Here is a 22,186-nt window from a genome sequence, read left to right as displayed (position 1 = left end):
GCGCCAGAGGCTGCATCTGCACCTGTGGCCTGGGAGAGGGACAAGCCATCTACCCATAGTCCCTTGTGGCTGCAGCCAGCCTGCACGAAGCTGGCCCGGGTCCTGGGTGCCTGCAGCTGGCCAGAAGGAGGGAAGCCTGGCTCCTGGTTGCCTGTGACCTGCCAGAAAGGGAATCCTGGGTCCCGGGTGTGGGATGAGGCAGAGGTGGTTATGGGTAATCAGGCCAGCAGGGGAGAAGTTAGGGGCAATCAGGCTAATAGGGGAGCAGTTAGGGGTGATCAGGCAGGCAGGCAGAGGTGGTTAGGGGAGATCAGGCAGGCAGGCAGAGGGGTTAGGGGTGATCAGGCAGGCAAGAGGTTAGGAGCTCTCGATCCCGTATTGCAAGAGGTAGTCGGACATCCCCCAAGGGGTCCTGGATTGGAGAGGGTGCAGGCTGGGCTGAGGGACAAACCCCCCCCCTCGCATTAATTTCGTGCATCAGGCCTCTAGTTTCTAATAAAAGGAAGGAAATTCTCACACATGCTACAACATGGATGAGCCTTAAGGACATTATGCTGAGTGAAATTAACCAGTCATAAAAGGACAAATACCATGTAACTTCACTTTTATGAGGTCCTCAGAGGAGTCAAACTCATAGAGACCAAAAGTAGAATTGTGGGTGCCATGGGCTGGGGGAGGAGGATGAGGAATGAATGTTTAATGGGGGCCAACTTCCAGTTTGTGAAGATGAGAAAGATCTGGAGATGAATGATGGTGATGATTGAATATGAATGTACTTAATGTCACTAAACTGTCAATTTAAAAAGTGGTGAACATGGTAACTTTTACGTTATGTGTATTTTACCACATTAGAAAAAAATAATCTAATGCAAGATGACAGGAGGATCTACACACTGTTTTCTTTTCTTTTTTGTCCAGACAATAGCCAGCTAATAAGAAAAATATCTAATGCTTTAAAGCCCTAATATTTGGGGTTTGCTTGTTACTAGAGCATAACTGAGACCACCATGACTCAGATGTGAAAGATGACACTTGAGTCTACTCCAGTGTGTGCTGATGCCCTCATCAATGAACCCCAGGGCTGGTACCAGGATGAGAAGTGAGGCACTTGCCTCAGGGACAAAATTTAAGGGGGCACCAAAGAACTCAAGAGTCAAGACGACTATTGTTTGAATGCAGTGATTTAAAAAATCAAAATTAATGCAAGATATTCATGGTGATTGAAATAGCAAAATGTTAAATTTAGATGGGATCACTGGGAATAACCCTCCATCACTTTTGGTGGATCAGTACCCCAGCTCCCTCACTTCTCAGTTGTGTGTCCTACACTTCCTCAGAGGTCCCTAAAGAGACTGAGCTCCATGTACTCACCATAGAAATGAGCTCATCCAAACTCTCAGTATTTGCTATCTACACCTCCCTATCTCACATCCCTTCTTTTCTAAGCATGCTTTCTAAGATTCTTTTCTAATGAATTACCTGCACTCAATCTTTGTCTCAGACTCTGCATTCAGGGGTGGCCAGCCCAGGGCAGGTGTCTATTACAATTTCATTTTAACGGGGCAAACATTATAACTTCTGATTCACCTCCTAATCACTGAACAAATCTGTTGTGTTAGTGATTTACTGCTGTGCAACAAATTGCCCCAAACATAAGGGCCTAAACTAACAGCAAATAGTTACATTCTCACAGTTTTTGTGGGTCAGGAATGAGGTATGGCCTCTCTGGGTTTCTTGCTCCAGGGTTTCTGATGGGCCGCAGTGTCAGCTGAGGGCTTGATGAGGGAAGGGTCCACTCCTCTCCAACCTGTTCTTGGCAGACATCTGTTTCACCTCTACCGCCATCCCAAAGATTACATATTTCTTCTACTTAAGGAGGGATTACAATGCAAAATGCTTTCACCCAGAGGCTAAATGAATGAATTAGGACATTTAATCTCAGTTTCCTGAACAAAATTTCATTGGATAAATTTCTGTATTCACTTTTTAATGCTAATGTAAATTACCAACAAAGTGATTTAAAACAAACACATTTAAGCTCTTACATTTCCTAAGGTCAGAAACAGGAAATGGGGTCTCAGTGAGCTAAACACAATTCACATGTAACAGATTTTATTTCATAAGTAAAAATTGGTATCATAAATACTTTTACTTTGCAATTATTTCATTACCTGTGACCTAAATATATTTGTACATTATTCATTTGTTTTCACTGTTGTAAATTGTCTGTACAAGTCTTGTCATTTGTATTGGGGGTCGGAGTGTTTTTATTCCTGTTTTTGATTTCATTCTTCTAAACAAGGAATTGGAGTTTTTTCCATCAACTTTGTTGCCATTGAGTAACTTCATGTATATATATGTGGAGAATTGTGAGTGTTTATTAATAGTGTGGGCTCTAGTGTATCACTCAGACATATTGTATTTTCTCTATTGCTTTTTTTATTTACTCTTCTTAATGAAAAAAATTCAGCTATTACTTTTATATTCTTTACTTGTGAATCCTTGCTATAAAACAAAAATGAAAGTGAATTTTCTTCTATGTACATAGTACTAATAAATCATCCTACACACATATTGCCAACTTGTTTTACATCTTCATTATTCCTTACTAGAGGCTCAGTGCACAAAAATTTGTGCACTCGGGGCAGGGGTGGTGGGGGGGTCCCTCAGCCTCGCCTGTGCCCTCTCGCATTCTGGGACCCGTTGGGGGCTGACCACTTGCTGGTTTAGGCCTGCTCCCTCGGGAATTAGGCCTAAGCTGGCAGTCAGACAGCACTCTGGCAGCCCGGGAGCCCTTGGGGGATGTTCACTTGCCAGCAGGGAGCAGGCCTAAGCTGCAGTTGGACATCCTTAGTGCTGCTGAGAAGGCAGGAGAGGCTCCCCCCACCACCGCTGTACTGGCAGCTGTCAGCCTGGCTTGTGGCTGAGCAGAGGTCCCCCTGTGGGAGCACCCTGACCACCAGGGGGCAGCTCCTGCATTGAGCGTCTGGCCCCTGGTGGTCAGTGTGTGTCATAGTGACCAGTCATTCCCAGTCTTTCTGCTGTTAGGGTCAGTTTGCATATTACCCTTTTATTATATAGGATAGAGGCCTGGTGCACGGGTGGGGGCTGGCTGGTTTGCCCTGAAGTGTGTCCTGGATCAGGATGGGGGTCCCATTGGGGTGCCTGGCCAGCCTGGGTGAGGGCCTGATGGGTGTTTGCAGGATGGTCACACCCCATTCAGGGTGGGGGTCCCCACTGGGGTGCCTGGTCAGCCTGGGTTAGGGGCTGATGGCTGTTTGCAGCTGGCCACACCCCATTCAGGGTAGGGGTCCCCACTGGGGTGCCTGGCCAGCCTGGGTTAGGAGCTGATGGCTGTTTTCAGGCTGGTCACACCCCCTTTAGGGTTGGGGGTTCCCACTGGGGTGCCTGGCCAGTCTGGGTGAGGGGCTGAGAGCCGTTTTCAGGTTGGCCAAGCCCCGGGGAGATGGAAGCTCCCAGCCTCTCCTTTTTTTCTTTTTTTAAATTCTGGGATTTATTTACCTTCTATAATTGAAACTTTGTTGCCTTCAGTGGAGCTCAGAGCCAACAGGAAGCTTGGCTTCCTGCATCATTGGGGCAAACAAGCATCCTGCTTGCTCCAGCTCCGTGGCTGCCGGCCGCCATCTTGGTTGGGTTAATTTGCATATTGTCGATCTGATTGGCTGGTGGGCGTGGCTTAAGGTGTAGCGAAGGTAAGGTCAATTTGCATCTTTGTCTTTTATTAATGTAGATTGCTCTTTTCGGCCTTTTGTGGTTAGCTGTATTTCCAAAATTTGCATCATCTACTGTCCTCTGGAAAACAATCTATTTTATATTTGATTAAAGGTTACCTTTAACTTACATTAGCAAATTGAATCCATATCTATCTATATATATACAACCCTAATATGCAAATAGTGTAACAACCGAACAACTGGTTGCTATGATGAGCATTGACCACCAGGAGGTGTGAGCAGGACATGGCAGGTATCGGCTGCAGCTGGATGGCGGAGCAGATGAGTGGGGGCACCAGATCAAGGCGGAGCACCAGTCACTGTCATCAGGATAAGCCTCTGGTGGTTACTGAAAATTCTTTGCTCCCTCACGCCATGGTCCTGCCTGGTGCTTGCACCTGCTGCTGGTGCCAGCGCCAGCCCTGCTCGCACCCACTGCTGGCCCTGGAGCCGGCCCAATCGCTCAGCACCATCAGCGGGTGTGAGCTGTGGCGGTGGGAGCGGGGCTGCTGGCAGAGAGGGGATCAGGGGCCACAGCGGGAGGAGCCAGGCAGGGGCATAGAAGATGGGCTGAGACCCGCCCCTGTGCCCACCTCAGCTTTGCAGCCCATAGTTCCTTTGAAGGTGAACGAATTTGTGCATTGGGCCCCTAGTATCTTTATATAAGTAGAAATTATAACTTAGACTCTGCTTTCTCCCTGATATTAAAAAGCTCTTCTAGAACATTATTTTATTTCTAAGTTTTTCAAAATTTAATCTGGAATTAGTGGCTCATATTTATATTATTAAGTTATTAGTATTTCCTACAATTGTTTTGTAACCACTATACTTAACCTAATTTTATTCCTACTGATAATCTTTATTCCATAAGTTCTTAGTTTTTTAAAACACTTCTCTTCCTATGTTATGTACACATACACACTCATATGCTTTTGTTTGTACAAATGTATAAATAGCAACCTGTGCTCATCAGAAATTTGTTGGGGTCCAACCCCAACAGGTCCAGGGGTCCCCAAAGGTGTGGACAGAGTCAGCGAAGAAGGAATGACACGAAGACAGTGTTCAGTTGATCAGCAGCCTAGCCAGGATCTCTAGCCAGGAACTCCAGCCAAGTTCTGGTCAGGATCTCCAGCAAAGTTCTGGCCAAGTTCTGGTCTCAGGTTCTGGTTAGGATCCCCAGCCAGGTTCTGTGTAGGTTCTCTTGCCATGTTCTCTCATTAGGTTCTTCATCCAGCTTCTCCAGGTTCTCCAGCCAGGTTCAGTCACCAGGTTCTAGTCAGGTTCTCTTGCCATGTTCTATCCAGGTTCTATCTCTAGGTTCTGTCCAGGTTCTCCTCAGGATCTGATGTTTATTGTCTTGTTACATCTATATTTATACCAGTCGATTTTAATCCTGTCAATTTCTATTGCAAAGGTTAGGGTGTTTCTTATCTCCACTCCAGGGAGTAAAGATTATGTAGCTTAAGCGTGATTGTTTGTAGTTAAAGTGATTAACTACCCGCCTGGCACTTAGTTAAGGGATTTTATTCCCTCCCTAACTTCAGGGAAAAATCCCTACCTGGGGAAACAACCTTTCTCGGAGAGGTGACCTTGGTTGAAACACATAGCACTAAGGGGAGCAAACATATTAAGAACAGTATGCTACATACGCCAGGTCCCTTGGAACATATGCTGTGCAGATGTTTCTTCCCTGCAGTGACTGTGTCAAGCAGCAAGGATGGACCGGCTTCTGGCAGAAATTCTCTTCATGTGTTATACAGTCTTTTTTTCTGTGTCCACTCTTCCTTATTACTCAAAAATACCTCATGATCTTCCCCCCAAACAACTAGTGTGATGCCAAGTATTTATTACCATGTGCACATAATATTTTAGGATGTGGCTATGCTATTCACACATTGAAAGCTTTCCATATACTTTCTTAATAAGGGTATCCCAAAATTCATGCAAGATTTGAATTTAATTGTGCTCGCTATCGCAACATGATAATCCAGTTGATCCAGTTTTTTGTGCCTAAATTGCAAGATATGGATGTGGACAACATGTGGTTTCAACAAGACGGTGCCACATGCCATACAGCCCGAGAAACAATTCAATTACTGCATGCATCATTTCCTGGTCGTGTAATTTCCCGTTTTGGTGATCAGAATTGGCTGCCCAGATCATGCGATTTAATGCCGTTGGACTTTTTTCTTTGAGGTTTTTTGAAGTCTAAGTTTTATGTCAACAAGCCCAGGACCACCCATGCCTTGAAGGAGGAAATTGAGTGCTGTATCAACGAAATTCAGCCACATTTATGCAAAACTGTCATGGAAAATTTCAACAAAAGAGTGTGTATGTGCCAGCAAAGCGGTGGAGGTCATTTACCCGATATGCTATTCCATACATAACCCTATACTGTATACTTTATGAATAAATAAAAAAAATTTACAATTTTTAATTATAAACCCGTGTTTTCTATCAAAATTATTTGTTGCGTGAATTTTGGGATACCCTTTATATTGCTATATAACAATTATACAAAAATGTTTTGAGATTGTTACATTAAAATTCTGGTTCTCCACTAGAGGCAGTATTGTTACCCCAAGGCACGATGAGCAATGTCCAGAGACATTTTTCCCTGTCACATGGGAGGTGCAGGTAGAGCCCAGAGATGCCCTAAACATCCTGCAATGCACAGGAGAGACCACACCACAGGCAATGATCTGGCCCAAAATGTCAATAGCACAGAGATTGAGAAACATGACTGAAAGAATATATGAACTTGTAATGTTTACAGCTGTCTTCAGATTGGTTTCCCCATGTTGTAACACTTTACAGTTCTGCCAGAAATGAAAATAGAGTACCCCTTAGCTACCTGTTTATAAGTTCCAACCCTGGTCAATGTGACACCTTTTTAAACTTTCCCCAGGCTGACAGATGTGAAAGAGTTTTTTTTGTTTTCTGAACTTTTTCTGAGTTTGATCAAAGATTAATATGTTTGAAGGTCTTGTTACTTAGAATTTAATTTTTCTATGCCTATTATTTTTTCATTATCAGCTTTTTAAATGATTTTTAAACATTATTATGGTAGGGGAGGTAAAAGAGGGAAAAGGGGCATAAATGGTCATGGAAGGAGACTTGACATGGGGTGCTGAACACAGAATGCAATATACATAAGATGTTTTATGGAATTGTGCACCTGAAACCTATTTAATTTTGTTTATCAATGTCACTCCAATAAATTCAACAAAATTTTTAAAATAACATAAAAATTTATATAAATTATTATTTCTCAATTGACTTTGGGTGTTGCTTTAGCCATAAAAATATTTTACATTTTGTTTAGTTAAATATGTCCATCTTATTACTTCTGAGTCTCCTGGCATAATTAGGATGATTTGGCATATCCATAAATATTAATATGTCATTTTTTATATATTCACCTAAAAAGGATTGGTTACACTTAGAGTGAGTAGGTAATTTCTCTGAGTTTTTTGTGTGTTGACTAAGGTAGTAGATCATTTTCATTTTCTTCCAAGTCTATATTTATTTTTCCAGCTTTTTTTTTTTTTAGCAATTCAATGTTTCCAAATATATTGAAATGCAACCTTCCCATGTGTTCAATGTACTGATATACTAATAAATACAGACCTAACTCCTGATTCATCCAACAAATAATAACAGCATCTGCTGTTTGCCACAATTTCTAGGAACATTGAAGACTATCTTAGGTTTATGCTTTTGCCAATATAATTACTAATCCATGTTGGTATCACTAAATTATTGCCATTTTGCACCTTGTTTCTATTATTTTTTTAAGAGTTCCAAGTAATTTTATTTTTTAATGGTGCATAGCTGATAAAACTCTTAAATGTTACCTATGATAAACCCTTTTTCATTAAATACTCCCCATTTAGTCAGGAACAGCATCAAAATGTTCATCATGTGGATCAGCAATGTTATAAAAGCTGGCTCTTTTAAACAGTAGCTCAAACAGAAAGGGTTCTTTAACTTTAGTTTTATTTCATTCTTCTTCTTCTTACGATAAAACCCCACTCCTATCTGTGTTTCACTAACCAAAATCTGCAAGATGGGGTAAATATATAAATACATCTGCAATGGATTTCTATTTCTGCTTGATCTTCTTAAAAATGCAGAACTTCCAGTGAAAGCAAAATTAAACAAAATATACATACCCATTCAGCAAACATCAAAACAGAAAAATATTCAAGAAGTAGAAAATTCAAACTTCTCGAGCATCTCTTCAGAGTATTTTGCCTTCAGTTAGTACACTAAGGACCATTAAATTACAGGGAGCATCTCACTGCGATGAAAATGTGGTCCTAAAAATGTAGTTTAAAAAAGATGGTACAGCTGTGGTAATCCCATGCTCAGTCACTAATACAGAACAGTTCATGTAAATGGTAGACTGACTGGAAAAGTATATGTAACTGATGTGCAAAGGTTTCTCTGAACTACACCAGGTTTTATGTGGCACCCTCCCTGCTTGCTAAAAATAAGAACCACATCACAAATATATGTGGCCATGAAGCCACATGCCGTTGAACTGTTCATCTTATATATTTCATTCAAATGAAAAAAATCTAACTAGGTATGAACTTACTGACTTAATTTGAGAAAGCTGCAAGCAGCCTTTCATTAAGTCTAAGAAAGAGTATATATTTGAATGATAAAACTATGAGAAAAGAATATAAAAATGGGGGGGAAGCAGTATCAACTCAAGAGAGTCTTTGGGAATTTTCCTCAAGTAAATGTTAACTCTAGCAAGGATACAAACCTTCAAAGACAATAAATTAAGTAATGAGAAACAGCCTCAATTTGATATCTGTATAATGCTAAGATGTGTGCACTGTTTTCTTTAAAAGACTTAAGTACAGATAACAGCTGGTAACTCAAACTCCTCCATAGCTCTTTGTCCATAAGCAGGGAGCATTTAAGGGTAAGTCTTAAAGAAGTGTTGTACTATATATATGGGAGAAAACACGCCAGGAACTGATACTTTTATCTTAGCAAAGGATCCCGATCAAATTTTCAACCCTGAGTCTGAATCTCAAGCATGTTAAACCTGATGTACATATATATTTAAGGCTTAATCCTATAGTTCTTATATTCAGAAGCAATAACATTGTGAATATTGTTAATGCATTTCATTATTCATGTGTTACATGACACTGATGAGGAGTCATTATGATCTGGGCAATTATTTTCCTGAAGACCACCACTCCCAAGTCAGGAAAGGTATTCTTATATAGGGAAAAACACATGAAGTTTCCAGATTGTTTCACAATACATTTCATTAAGAACTGTACTGTATGATAATATTGATTTTTAAAAAATCCTTTTTTCCCCCTTCAGTTAAGAGTGATGGTGATTATTTTCTTAACACTGGTTTTCTTATGAGACAGATACTTTCTTATGACTATATTCACTTGAATGAAGAAACAAAAGACAACTCCCTGAATTTTCCAGTGTTTGATCATAGTATGCCTCATCAAATGGTTGCTTCAGTGGTCTCAAGTCTAGAATTCAGAACTGCTGCCCTATCCTGTAAATTTATTTAGGACAAGGCCAACAAATAAGCTGTAATTTACATGTTTAAATTCATAGGGTTGGCCATGGGATAATGATATGTCTACATAAAGATCTAGATCCTTGGAATCAGAGGAGACTGTGGGAGTAACACTAAAGATGCAAAAGCCATAAACAGAGAATTAACTTTCCTTATTGGTTTGGCTACCTGGTGTTCAAAGAATGTATATAAATATTTAAAATAGCACTCTTTAGAAATTAGATCCAAAAACCAGGAAGAAAAATGTGTTTTGAGGTACTTTTCTGTTTCATTCCACAAATTTTCTATACTTGTTATAGAAGACAAAGGCAGAAAGGAGGAAATGAGGATATTAAACAAAAAAAGTGAATAGCAAATGCAATATTTTTTAAATAGGGACTTAACCTCAATGGAAAGATTTCCATTTTTCTCCCACTATAGAGCTAGTCATCCAGAAAGGTGCTTAAAGTATGTCTGCATATTTAATATTAAAAATAAATAAAAGCCAGGTTCTGATTCAGGCAATGACTTAAGAACCTAAGGAAAGAAAATGAAGAAATTTCAAGATTAAAAAAAATCGAGAGTGCTCACTTTGGTAATACATATACTGCAAATGGAACGATACAGAGAGGATTGGCATGGCCCCCGTGCAAGGAGGACATGCAAACTTGCGACACACTCCATAGTTTTTAAAATAAACTAGTTTTTAAAAATCAATGTTTGACTTTGTGCCAAGAGCACAGTGCTAGTAATTTTTCCTTTGAAGACAGCTGCAAGTAAGTGAATTGGAGCATCTTGTTTGGGCCTGCTGCCTCCGCCACCACCACCCCAACTGCAGCCTCGGCGGCCCATCCTGCAGAGGGGGCCTTCTATTCATTTTTTATTGAATTCAGTTGCTTGGAAATCACTTCTGTTTGACCAGGTTTCATTCTTCCTGTCATTCCGTTCATTTCATAACTTCACATTTATGGAAATGTGTTCCTACATAAGTGCACATATAGTCACTTTTGTGAAAGTACAAAGGTGAACAAACAGGTGAAGCCCTGTTTGTTTGGATCTGGCACTGTGATGGTGAAGACAGAGTACAATGAAATAAAGGTTTGCATGACAATGTGCTCAGGCTTAAATCATATGAAGAAAGTCACTCAGTGTAGAAGGATGGACTGTTGTCACATGTGCAGGATTTATTGATCATGTCCTGGAGGCCTTTGCACATTGGATGAAGACCAGAACCAGAATTAGACTGAGCCCATTGATTTGTCAAAAGGAGATCAAAACTTAAAGTTGAAGAAAAACAAAGATGCTACATAAGAAAAGTGAGAAAGTGGGCTTTTCTCATCTGCCATCCACCACATAAAAACCAACTGGTCAAAAATATGTGGAAGAGGCACAGGAAAAGAATGGTCTTCTACTGCTTGATGTTAAAAATACTCAACCTGTGTTGTTTTTGTATATTTCCTTTTGTGAGTTATTGGTTTATTTTTTGGTCAGTTTTCATTTGGGATAGTCAATCTGTAAGGTGTTTCACACCATCTACTTACAACTACGTTAGTTTCATGGACAATTTTATTTATTCTTCTCTGTTCATTTTGCTTAGTCTCAAGAGGGTTACTTGGAAAGCAGCCAGAATCCAAAGAAGACTTTTCTTCCTCATTGTCTCTCAGGGACCAACTGAGCTAATTGGATCTCTTTTCTTCCTCATGTACATTTTATTGCTCTCTTGCTTCTAATGTTTATTTAAACAATTTTTATGTTTCTTTAAATACAGGGCAGAAAAAATGGACATAGCAATATGAAACCCCAAGCTTATGTGTCCATGGGAGGCTTATGATAGGAATTTCTGGGTACTTTTCTAAGATTCTTGATCTGGACAGCTTGACTTGTGTCTACTCATAGCCTGCATAGTGTGGGAGTGAGTGAGAAGGACATGGAAATAACACACATGAGGAGGCCATGGTGTGTGTGTGTGTATGTGTGTGTGTGTGTTTGCCATGTAAACTGAGAGCAGTCCTCAGAGCAGGGTTGCCTAGACTGGTATATTCCAAGGTGACTTTAATATCAAGATAAGGTATTAAGGAGGTGATCCTTTGCAATTCACAGAATGCTTTTGCAACCAGATTACTTAGTGCAAGATTTACATAGTGTGCACAAGGCACTCTCCGTGATTTGAAGTTTCAACAGCAACACACAGCCACCTTGTTTCTTAATATTCTCTGATACCATCTCTCCTCCTGCTCTGACTTGCTCATTTCCCTTGACACACTGGCTCATGTTGTGTCTTGATTTTTTGAAACAATCATATTCCTCAGGGCCCTTACACTGGCTGATCCTTCTGCCTAGAAAACATTTCCCCCTCAGTTTCCAATTTAGTCTTCTTTGAAGTGTCTATTAAAGACTCACCTGTGGCAAGTCTTGGCCAAACACCATCCTATAAAATAAAAGCCTAATGTGCTGGAACTTGTACCTGGCTTTGCCACAAGAGAATCATGCCCTCTCATTAGTCCCAGGCTTGAACTTGTCCATCCACTCTCCAAAGAATTACTTTAGCATAATTTATTCTCTTATGACATATTCCTAGTAATTTTTCTATTGTTTCCCTGAATATATGGTCATGAATTATATTTCCCCTATGGAAAAAATCTGCACTTGGCTACTTAGGTCACTTGCATAATTTTATTGTAGAGGAAAATCTGAGACCACAGTTTTCACTTATATGTTCATCATTATTTTCTATAACACAACCTTTACTACTCTTTTTGATAATGTAGACTTCAACATGCTAGTATGTTTTACAGCTGGTCTCCTAGTTTTATATTCTTCATTCTTCTGTTCAGCTGTGTGTCCACATGCCTACCATATCCACCGTCAAAAACCGACTATCAAAAAAGAATCTACATGGAAATATATATTTTAATAAATAGACTGATCTTATTTGGTTAGAGTTAGAGATGACCTTAAATATAATGAAACAAAAACAGCCATAAAATTTATTACTATACAAAAATTTTAGACATCAATTCCAAACTGTGCAATATGGTCTTTACCCAGTGGCTTCGTTGGTTGGAGTGTCTAATCCTGTACCAAAAATGCTGTGGGCTCAATACTTTGTCAGGGCATATATCTAGGTTGCAGGTTACATTCTCCAGGCATGGTGCATACTAGAGGCAATCAACCAATGTTTTTCTTTCGCATTGGTGTTCTCTCTCTCCCATTCTCTCTCTCTTTATTCATTGTTTCTCTTTAAAACATCGATTAAAAATAAAGTATAAAATATGAGGTCCATGTGTAAGGGTCCTTATTTATTTGAGTGAAGAATAGTGTGAAGTGTTTTATGTTCATTTTTTTTCTGAGTTATTTTCCTGTGTCTGTTTGAAAAATTTCAATGTGATCCCTACAAATGTGCCTCATTCTAGTGCTTTAAATGAAATATCTATCCTTTTCTAAACTTTTTTTCAAACCCACTGAAGGGACAGTAAGTGAACAATCTCAATATCATACAATACATATATCTGCTTTATACTCAGGAATATATACTATCTTTATGATCAAAGGATGAATCACACAGGAGTTAAAATTCTGCCCAGTCATGTGAATAAACATCACAAAATTTCCTGCACAAACATGCATGTCCTTCTACCCTGTCATGATTACCTGGAAGGGAATTGCAATGGAGGTACTTCTATACAGTTATCTGAAATGTATTTGAATAACAGAATGATAGTGAATGCTGTCCTCTAATATCCAAATGCCAAAAGTAAGAAGTAGCAGATTACTATAATTTCCCTCAGTTCTTTTGCTTTGATTATAGGATCAATTCACTATTGCTGTATAGTAAGCCATCTTAAATGCAAATTATTTAATACAATTCCTTTATTTTCCAATGGGTTTGTGTAATGAGGAGGTGTTCTGATCCCTGCTGGTCTTCTCCTGAGTATGTAGTCAGCTATGGGTCAGCTATGGATCAGCTGAGATGTCTCTGCTGACCTTGGCTGGGCTTTCTAATGTATTAGGGGCTCAGCTATGGTGACTGATCTAGGGGGGCTTGGCTGAAATAAATGAGCTCTGTCCGCCTGTCCTCCTCTTCTCTGGAAGGTCCCTGGATTTGTTCACGTGGCTCAGCCAGGGTTCTGAGCAAGAGCAGTGGAAATGCACCAAGGCCTGGTAAAGCTCACTGTTACTTCCACCATATTTATTTGACCAGAACAACTAAAAAAATCCTAAGGCCAACCCAGATTCAAAGGTGGAGAAGAAGACTACAGCTCTGGTTGGGAGGAGCTTACAGTCACATTGCCAAAGACATGGAAACAGACAAAGAATGGGGCCACATCTGCAAATAGACTACTGGGTAAATTTTAATTCAGTTAAGCTTTATTTCTTCATCTGCCCTCAACAGCTCAATGATCTTAGAGAAGAGAGAGAGAGAGAGTAAAAATTTTTTTAAATGACCAGATGTGCAAGTTCTACTCTAGAGGGTCAGGCCGTTCCAAATATAAGCATCACCCCTCTGCAGCTTGTCTCCCACTTATCATTTCTAGGCTTAAAAAGTAAAACTTTTTCCTTCCAGATATCTAGAGTCCATGGAATTAACTCATTGATTAACAGAGCTAGAGAGCTGTTGCTTTCTTGATACTATCTTTTTTGTCATCCTCATGTAGACATTGCTTCTCTTTTAATTGCACTAATCTTAACATCTTCAAAATGATTTCCAATGTGATACTTGTATTTGTTGGGGACGGGGTCCGGATGGAAGGAGATGGCATTGACGTGCACATGCAATAGAGAAATGATTATTTGAGAGAAGAGAGTTGCTGATATTATGCTGAGTGAAAGAAGCCAGTCACAAAAGGACAAATACTGCATTATTTCCCTTATATGACATATCTGAAGTAATTAAATTAATAGAAACAGAAAATACAATGGTGGTTGTCAGGCATGGAAGGAGGAGGATGGGGAGTTAGTGTGTAGTGGGTGTAGGGTTTCAGTTTTGCAAGAACATGAAAAAAAGGTTTAGGGGTTGGTTGCACAACAATACGAATTTACTTAACACTACTGACATGCATACTTAAAAATGGTTACAATGGTAATTTTTTGTTTACTACTTTAAATTTTTTTAATATAATTAAATTTTGATACATGATACAACATGGATGACCCCTAAGGACATTATGCTGAGTGAAATAAACCAGTCATAAAAAGATAAATACTGTGTGACTCCACTTTTATGAGGTCCCTAGAGGAGTCAAACTCATAGAGACAGGAAGTAGAATGGTGGTGCCTTGGGCTGGGGGAGGAGGAGGAGGAATGAATATTTAATGGGGAGCAGTTCCAATTTGTGAAGATAAGAAAGTCTGGAGATAAATGGTGATGATGGTTGTATGTAAATGTACTTAATGCACTGAACTGTCAATTTAAATAATGGTTAGATGGTAACTTTTATGTTACCTGTATTTCACCACATTAAGGAAAAATCCAGCCCTAGCTGGATTGGCTTAGTGGATAGAGCTTCTGCCTGTGGACTGAAGGGTCTTAGGTTCTATTCAAGTCAAGGGCACATGCCCGGGTGCAGACTCCATCCCCAGTAGGGGTTGTGCAGGTCTCAGCCTATCAATGATTCTCTCTCATCATTGATGTTTCTATCTTTCTCCCCTCTCCCCTCCTCTCTGAAATCAATAAAAATATATTTATAAAACCAAAAAAGAAAAAAACCCATGGCAGGAGACCTAGAATGGCCACACACTGTTTCCTTTTCCTTTGTGTGCAAACAGTAGCAAGGTAAGAAGGAAAATCTCTGATGCATTAAACCATGGAGATTTGGGGTTTACTTGTTACTAGAGCAGAACTGAGCCCACCCTGACTCAGATGTGGCAGCTGACACTTGAGTCCTCTCCCATGTGTGCTGATGCCCTCATCCATGATCCCCAGGGCTGGGAGAAGGGTGAGAAGTGAAACAAAATTCAAGGGGTGCCAAGGAAATCATGTAGTCAAGATGACTATTATTTAAATGAAGTGTTTTTAAAAAATCAAAATTAATGCAAAACATTCATGATGATTTAAATATCAAAATGTTAAATTAAGATGGGGTCTGTAATAGCAATGTGCCAAGACATTGTAGAACTGAGGCCACGGGAACAATTAATCTTTGTGCCTCATTCGTATCACTGTAGTCCCTGCTCTGGTGAACACTCGGGATGCTCTGCCTGGGGCTTTCTGTGGCCCATGTGGCTGCAGGACAGAATTGATAAGGAGTTTGCATCCCTGGGAATGACCCTCCATCGCTTTTGGTGGATCAGTACCCCAGCTCCCTCACTCCTCAAGGATGTGTCCTACGCACTCTCAGAGGTCCCTGGAGGGACTGAGCCCCAGGTGCCCACCACAGAAATGTGCTCATTCAAAATCAGTATTTACTGCCTACATCTCACGTCCCTTCTCCTCTACTCATGCTTTGTAAGATGCACTTCCAATGACGGACCTGCACTTAATCCTTTTCTGAGGCTCTGCAGTTTGGGGAAGACAGCCCAAAGCAGATGTCTATTACAATTTTATTTCAACCTGGCAAACACTATTACTCCTGACTCACCACTGAATCTCTGGCCAAATCTGTTGTGTTAGTGATTTATTGCTGTGCAAACAAATTGCCCCAAATGTAAGGGCCTAAAATAACAGCAAATACTTATGATCTCAAAGTTTTTGAGGGTAAGGAATGAGGTATGGTTTCTCTACTTTCTTTGCTTCAGGGTTACTAATGGGCCAGAGTGTCATCTGAGGGCTTGAAGCGGGAAGGATCATTCCCAAGTCCATTCAGGTGTTGTTGGCAGGATTCAGTTCCCCTCTGGCTGTTCAGTAGGCAGCTCTCAGTTCCTCACCACATGGGTCTCTCCACAGGGCAGCTCATAATGTGGCAGCTGGTTTTTACCAGAGTGAGACATAGAGAAAGGGGTGGGGGTGGAAGGGAAGAAGAGAGAGACACACACACAGAGAGCACATGCCATGGGAACAAGATGGAAATCTCAATCTTTGTAACCAAATATTGAAAGTGACATCTCACCACCTTTGTCTTAATCTACTGTTAGAAGTGAGTCATGAGGCCTGCCCACACTCAAGAAGAGTGCATTACACATGGATACCAGGAATCATGGGGGCTGTCTTGGAGTCTGTCCTCTGATTTTCCCATTCTTTGTATATGGTTCCACCAGAAGCTCAGTTGTTCAGGCCCCAATTGGGGGTATCATTCTGTCCATAAGGCATTCCAAATGGCCCTTCTACTATCACCTCCTTCCTTCATCCCCTCTTGGCCTTTCTTCTCTTCTTGGGATCTCAGTTCCATCTTTATACTCTTTTTTCCCTCTGCCTGGAACTCTCTCACCCCAGACATCTGCATGGCTCCTCCTTCATGGTCTTTCATGGGCTGCTGTACAGGTATTGCCCTGGGCTGAAATCTCATCTGAAGGCTGGATCAGGGAAGGACCCACTTCATTCCAGCTCTAACTTTAACATGAACTCTTTCAATATGCATTCCTGACCCACTATATACTCCTGTGCCATAAATAATTAACTTAGAGGGCTTGAACCTTCCAAAGGAAGGTCTGTCTGCATGATGCCCTTGCCTTGCTCCTGGGAGGTCATCTTTAAGGATCTGGAGTATCTTGTCTGATAACAGTGTTTGCATACCTTAGACTTTAGACACACCAGAGAGTCATGCTCACAATGTGACTCATAGTGGAGGCCTTGAGTCACCATGCACTATTAGCTTGTCCTCTAAATAGGCTGATGTCAGTCACATGAGTGTTCAGCCAAGCCCAAGTGAACAACTCCCAGTAAAAACCCTGGACATCAAAGCTCAGGTGAGTTTCCCTGAAATACTCAGTGCAGGTTGTCACAAATCATTGCTGGGAGAGTTGACAGGTCAGACTGCACTGGGAAAAGACACCTGGAAGCTCATTCCTGCTATCCCCTGAATCCCACCCATGTGTCTTTTTCTTTGTGATTTTAATCTGTATCCTTTCCCTGTAATAAATTGTGACCAGGAGTATAACAGCTTTTCTAGGTTATGAGTCTGAGTGAATCATTCACCCCCAACTAGAATTCACCCAGTCCTCCTCTTTTGAGATCTTGATCGCCCTTGTCACTGAATGGTATATTCTTGCTCATTTGCTATTTCCTGTCTCTCTCATCTGGGCAGAATTGAAAGCTGGAACCTTGTCTACAATTTCATGAGAGCAGAAGACCAGAGTAGTCAGGGGTCAGGTCCTAACTCTGCCACTGTCTGGTGGTGTGACGCTGGGTGAGCAATCTCCCCTGCCTGTGCTCCAGTCTCCCTATCTAGACACAGGAACAGGAACACAAGTTCCTCCTTCATCCACCATCGGGAGATGGATGGGCTGATTTATTAAGGCCCAGAAAGGCCTCTAAAAGCACTTGCTTCCAAGTATTTGTCTCTAGACACATAACCTAGAAAAGCAGTAACTAGAGCAGGCGACAGTGCTCAGTTAAGGACAAATGAGTTAAGATGACCCCTCTGAGGCCTTTGACATGGAGAGACAGGAGGGACCCAGAGATGCCCAGATGGTGGAAAGGAGGACAGGAAAAGTGCCAGGAAAAGCTGGACATTTGCCCTGTGGCTCTGGTCCCACACAGGTCCTACTGCAGATATTTGAGACTCCCTGGGTATCCAGGCTCATGTGGCTACTGGAAAGGAGGTCCCGGGGAGTGGCAGAGCTGTGTAGGAAGGAGGGGGTGAGGAAAACTAAACGCTATAATCATGACTCCTAGGAGGAAATGTGCAGGAAGAACCGAACCGGGAGATGGAGGGTCAGAGCAGCTGGAGCCATGGCGGGGGTGGGCGCCAGAGGGCCAATACTTGGAAGGCTGTCCTGGGAAACAGCCATTCTGGGCTGGCTTGGAAGGATGCCTCCTTCCCTCCTGGATGCCCTGGAGATTCTGCTGGGCTTCTAGACACAGCCCTACCCACCCCCGAGGGAGGAATGTGCCCCATCCCTACCCCTGCTTCCAGCCTCTTCCACATAAGGCTTTCATGGCTGCTCATGCCATATATTCAGCACAAAAAAATCAGAAGCACATGGTCTGAGTCTCCAGGAAGCAGTAGTTCTGGAAACAAGACTAAAAGGAAGAGAACAGAGCCAGAGGGGAAGTACTGGGATGTGGACTTGAGAGGCAACGAGAGAAGGTGCCCAGTTTTGAGCAGGCTCTGCCCCTCATGATATCCAAATCACCGGAGCTCTCACATCAGGGCCAGGCCTTGGCTGAGGATGAAGCCACTGTGGACCCATGTGGGCACCTCCCTCTGACTCAGTGGGCCTCAATGTTTTTTCTAGTGGCCCAGGTGCTCAAGTGAAAACCCTAGAGTCATCTGTATGTCTATCTCTGTGGCTCTCCTCCCACCCCCAAACCCCAGAATCAGCAAACCCTGAGGGTTCTACTTCAAACTCCATCCAGAACCCACCCACTTTTCACCTCCTCCATGGCCTTACCCTGGACCAGCCCCAATGTCTTCTACTTAGAACAGTTCAGTCACTTCTTCCCTGACCTTTCAGCTCCACTCCACTCCACCCCCCACCCCCCACGACACACACACACACACAGGCTGTTTCCACAACAGTGACCAGAGGACAACCTCTGCTCCCACCACACTTAAAAGAAAAGTCAGAGACCTGCTTGTGACCCACAAGGCTCTACAAGTTCTGCCTTTTCCCTCCCTGCCATCATCTTCTCCCACTGTCCCCTCAATATTTTCTCTAGCCCCACTGGCTTCCTACTATTCCTGTCATTATTGCTTATGTTGAGTCATGGACACACACACACACACATACACACACACACACTTGAAATTCTGTACATTTGTGTGTGTGTGCATGTGCATGTGCATTTGTACTGTCATATTCACAGATTCGATATTTGAGAACTCACCTACCTGCAAACATTTATTTTTAACCCAAAATCAATACTGGTGAGAACTCCGTGGTCATTCTCAGGCATGCACAGAGAAGAGAACAATCTGAATTGCTTACTGGCCACTTCTAATCTGAAGTCCAACAAGGCAAGACTCTGCTTTCTTGTTTCAGCTCTGATACCATAATGTGTAGTTTTCATAGTCTATGTAGTGCCACATGTTTCACAGTTTTGTTCTTCTTGTTGGTGATTTCACTGTTGATATTGGCCCCCACATATAGCACTGAAACCTGTCTAGAGTCTCTAAGTGCAAGAAAGCTGTGATGTGACTTATGGAGAAAATATGTGTGAGATAAACTTCATTCAGACATATATTGTATGATACGGAGAGTGCTCACTCATTGTCTCTTTGGTAGATTTGGAAAACTTTAGAAAAGGGGAAATATTTAACTTGGAGCCCTTGAAGGAGTCACATTTGTAGGGAGTACATTGAAAGATTTTCAGCCTAAATAGGAAAATTATTAAGAAAAAGTGCATAAAACTGTCCAGGTAATTTTTCACCCCAATGAATAAAGGCCCTTACACACAGACATCATATCCACTCTTTAATGATTAGATGTGCACCATGAAGACTATGGTCTCAGATTTTCCTCTACATTAAAATTATGTAAATACCTTGGTACTCAAATGTAGTTTTGTCCATAGGAGTAGTAGAATTCATGACTGTTCTTTCAGGGAAACAATAGAAATATTCCCTTGAATGATATATGTCAGAAGAGAATAAATTATGCTAAAGGAATTAATGTTAACCCATGAGTTAAGAATTTTCCATTATGTATGGTCCAAAGATTGGCTTTATTTGTGTCAGAAAAATGGGCTCTGAGGCTTTCAATCCTTCATTCATGGTAACTTCTTCAGACTAGTACAGTTGGCCCTTGAAAAGCTTCCCTGCCAAGGAATCTTTCCAGGGCCCTCTTTATGTCATTGTTCCTCAGACTGTAGATGAAGGGGTTCAGCATGGGTGTTGCCACAGTGTACATCACCGAGGCTGTTGCACTTGAGTGTGAGCTCTGGGAAGCAGCAGAGCTGAGATACACTCCTAGGCCCGTACCATAAAATAAGGAGACAACTGAGAGGTGAGAAGCACAGGTAGAAAATGCTTTATACTTCCCCTGAGCTGAAGGGATTCTACATATGGAGGAAAGTATCTTAGAGTAAGAGTAAAGGATCCCAGCAAGGGGACCAACACCTAGCAGTCCAGCTGTAAAATACGTTATAATGTTGTTAAGAAAGGTGTCAGAACAGGCAAGTTGGAGCACCTGATTGAGTTCACAGAAATAGTGGGGGATTTCCAAGTCTGAGCAGAAGGACAGACGCAGCACCATTAAACTATGTAGCAAGGAAATCAGGACACTCATGATCCATGACACCAGAACCAGCAGGCCACAGAGCCGGGGGTTCATAATAACCATGTAGTGCAGGGGGTGGCAGATGGCCACAAACCTGTCATAGGCCATCACGGTCAGAATAAAGTTGTCCAAATCTGCAAAGAGCATGAAAAAATACATCTGGGTGATGCAGCCTTCATAGGTGATGGCTTTGCTCTGCGTCTGGATGTTCCATAGCATCTTTGGGACGGTGGTGGAGGTGAAACAGATGTCTACCAAGGACAGGTTGGAGAGGAAGAAGTACATGGGTGTGTGGAGGTGGGAGTCTGAGCTGACGGCCAGGATGATGAGCAAGTTTCCCAACACAGTGATCAGGTACATGGAGAGGAAAAGCCCAAATATGAGGGATTGTAGCTCCAGTGCCTGTGAAAGTCCCAGAAGAAGAAATTCTGAAATTTGTGTACCATTGCCTGGTTCCATGTGTTGGAGGTGACTACTAGAAAATAGAAAAAAATGAATAACTAATTTTCATATTAGCAAGCATTAGTAACTGAGCATAAATGACATATTTATATTTTAGAATCAGAAAATAATTTCTTATTTGGTGTATTTTCTGGTTTCCATTAATTCATCTCGGTTGCAATTTCTCATTAGAAATTTCTTTTTTACTGTCAATCAATTCTTCAAACGTAATGTATATTGCTGTTTTATTGAGGATATATTTCATTCACTTGAGGTAAATATAGGGTGTCTAAAAAAATGTGTGCCAACAGTTTGAGTAATAATAAAAGCAGTTTTTATTAAAATGAATTTTATTTTTGATATTGAGCTGTCAGCTGGTACAGTGTATATACATTTTGGGGGGACACCCTGTATGTTGACTATAGACCATGCTTCAGGCACTGTTCAAAATATGGGATGCTGAAAAATAAAAGTTTCTATAAACTAATGATGGAGAATGAATTTAATCAAATAAAAATAATAATATCCCATATGCAGTGTTGAAGATGCAATAAATAAAAGTAAATCACATTCAATAGAGAGAGTGCATAGAGGGTGTTCTTTTTATAGAGTTTAGGCAAGACTTGCCAACAGGTGACAGTTAAACAGACACCTCAATGAAGAACAGGCACTAGACTAAGGGGGAAGTTCTTTCCAGGCAAAAGGAACAGCCAGTGCAAAGGCCCTGAGAAGATGGTTGTTTTAGAAAATCAGGGCTCCAAACGACCCAGTGTATCCAGGGAATGAGCAAGAAAGAGCAGGGTGAGGGATGGTGTCAGAGAATATTCAGAAACAAGGTAGCCTGCATGTTGCTGTTGAAACTTCAAGTCATAGAGGGTGCCTTGTACGCACTATGTAAATCTTGCACTTTATTAATCTGGTTGCCAAATCATTCAGTGAATTGAAAAGGATCTCCTCCTTATTACCTTCTCTTGATATTAGAGTCACATCGGAATAAATGAGTTCAAGCACCTCTGCTCTGAGGACTGCTCTCAATTTACAAGGCAAACACACACACACACACACACACACACACACACACACACACACACCAATGCACCAGGGTCCTTTCATCTATGTTACTTCCTTGTCTTTCTCCCTCACTCCCA

At 41.4% G+C, this 22,186-nt stretch overlaps 1 protein-coding gene and 1 non-coding gene across 2 annotated transcripts; one reads left to right on the top strand and one right to left on the bottom strand.

Moving 5' to 3' along the window:
* The first annotated feature begins 9,865 nt into the window (after window positions 1-9,865).
* On the top strand, window positions 9,866-9,972 carry LOC139011835 (U6 spliceosomal RNA). Its single transcript, XR_011471665.1, has one exon. It is a non-coding gene; the product is annotated as a U6 spliceosomal RNA (small nuclear RNA).
* Window positions 9,973-17,426: 7,454 nt separating this feature from the next.
* Window positions 17,427-21,056, bottom strand: LOC139011472 (olfactory receptor 7A5-like). The gene is made up of 2 exons (XM_070417003.1): window positions 20,141-21,056; window positions 17,427-17,482 (listed from the first exon to the last, which is right to left on the bottom strand). The coding sequence occupies exons 1-2, from the start codon at window positions 21,054-21,056 to the stop codon at window positions 17,427-17,429; spliced, it is 972 nt and encodes a 323-aa protein (XP_070273104.1).
* Between the last annotated feature and the right edge of the window lie 1,130 nt (window positions 21,057-22,186).

This window comes from Myotis yumanensis, unplaced genomic scaffold, assembly GCF_028538775.1.
Source record: "Myotis yumanensis isolate MYYU_CA2020_CCGP unplaced genomic scaffold, mMyoYum1.0.hap1 SCAF_5, whole genome shotgun sequence".
Taxonomy (NCBI): Eukaryota; Metazoa; Chordata; class Mammalia; order Chiroptera; family Vespertilionidae; genus Myotis; species Myotis yumanensis.
This window is presented reverse-complemented; position numbering and strand designations above follow the sequence as displayed.

What these genes read in the sequence shown, in the direction of transcription:
- LOC139011472 (XM_070417003.1), bottom strand. Translation starts at nt 21,056, where the DNA reads ATGGAACCAGGCAATGGTACACAAATTTCAGAATTTCTTCTTCTGGGA. An exon ending in GGCCCTGGAAAGATTCCTTG is followed by an intron (nt 17,483 to 20,140) that starts GCAGGGAAGCTT and finishes ATGAAATTGTAG; the next exon opens with ACAAGGTTCCAGCTTTCAAT.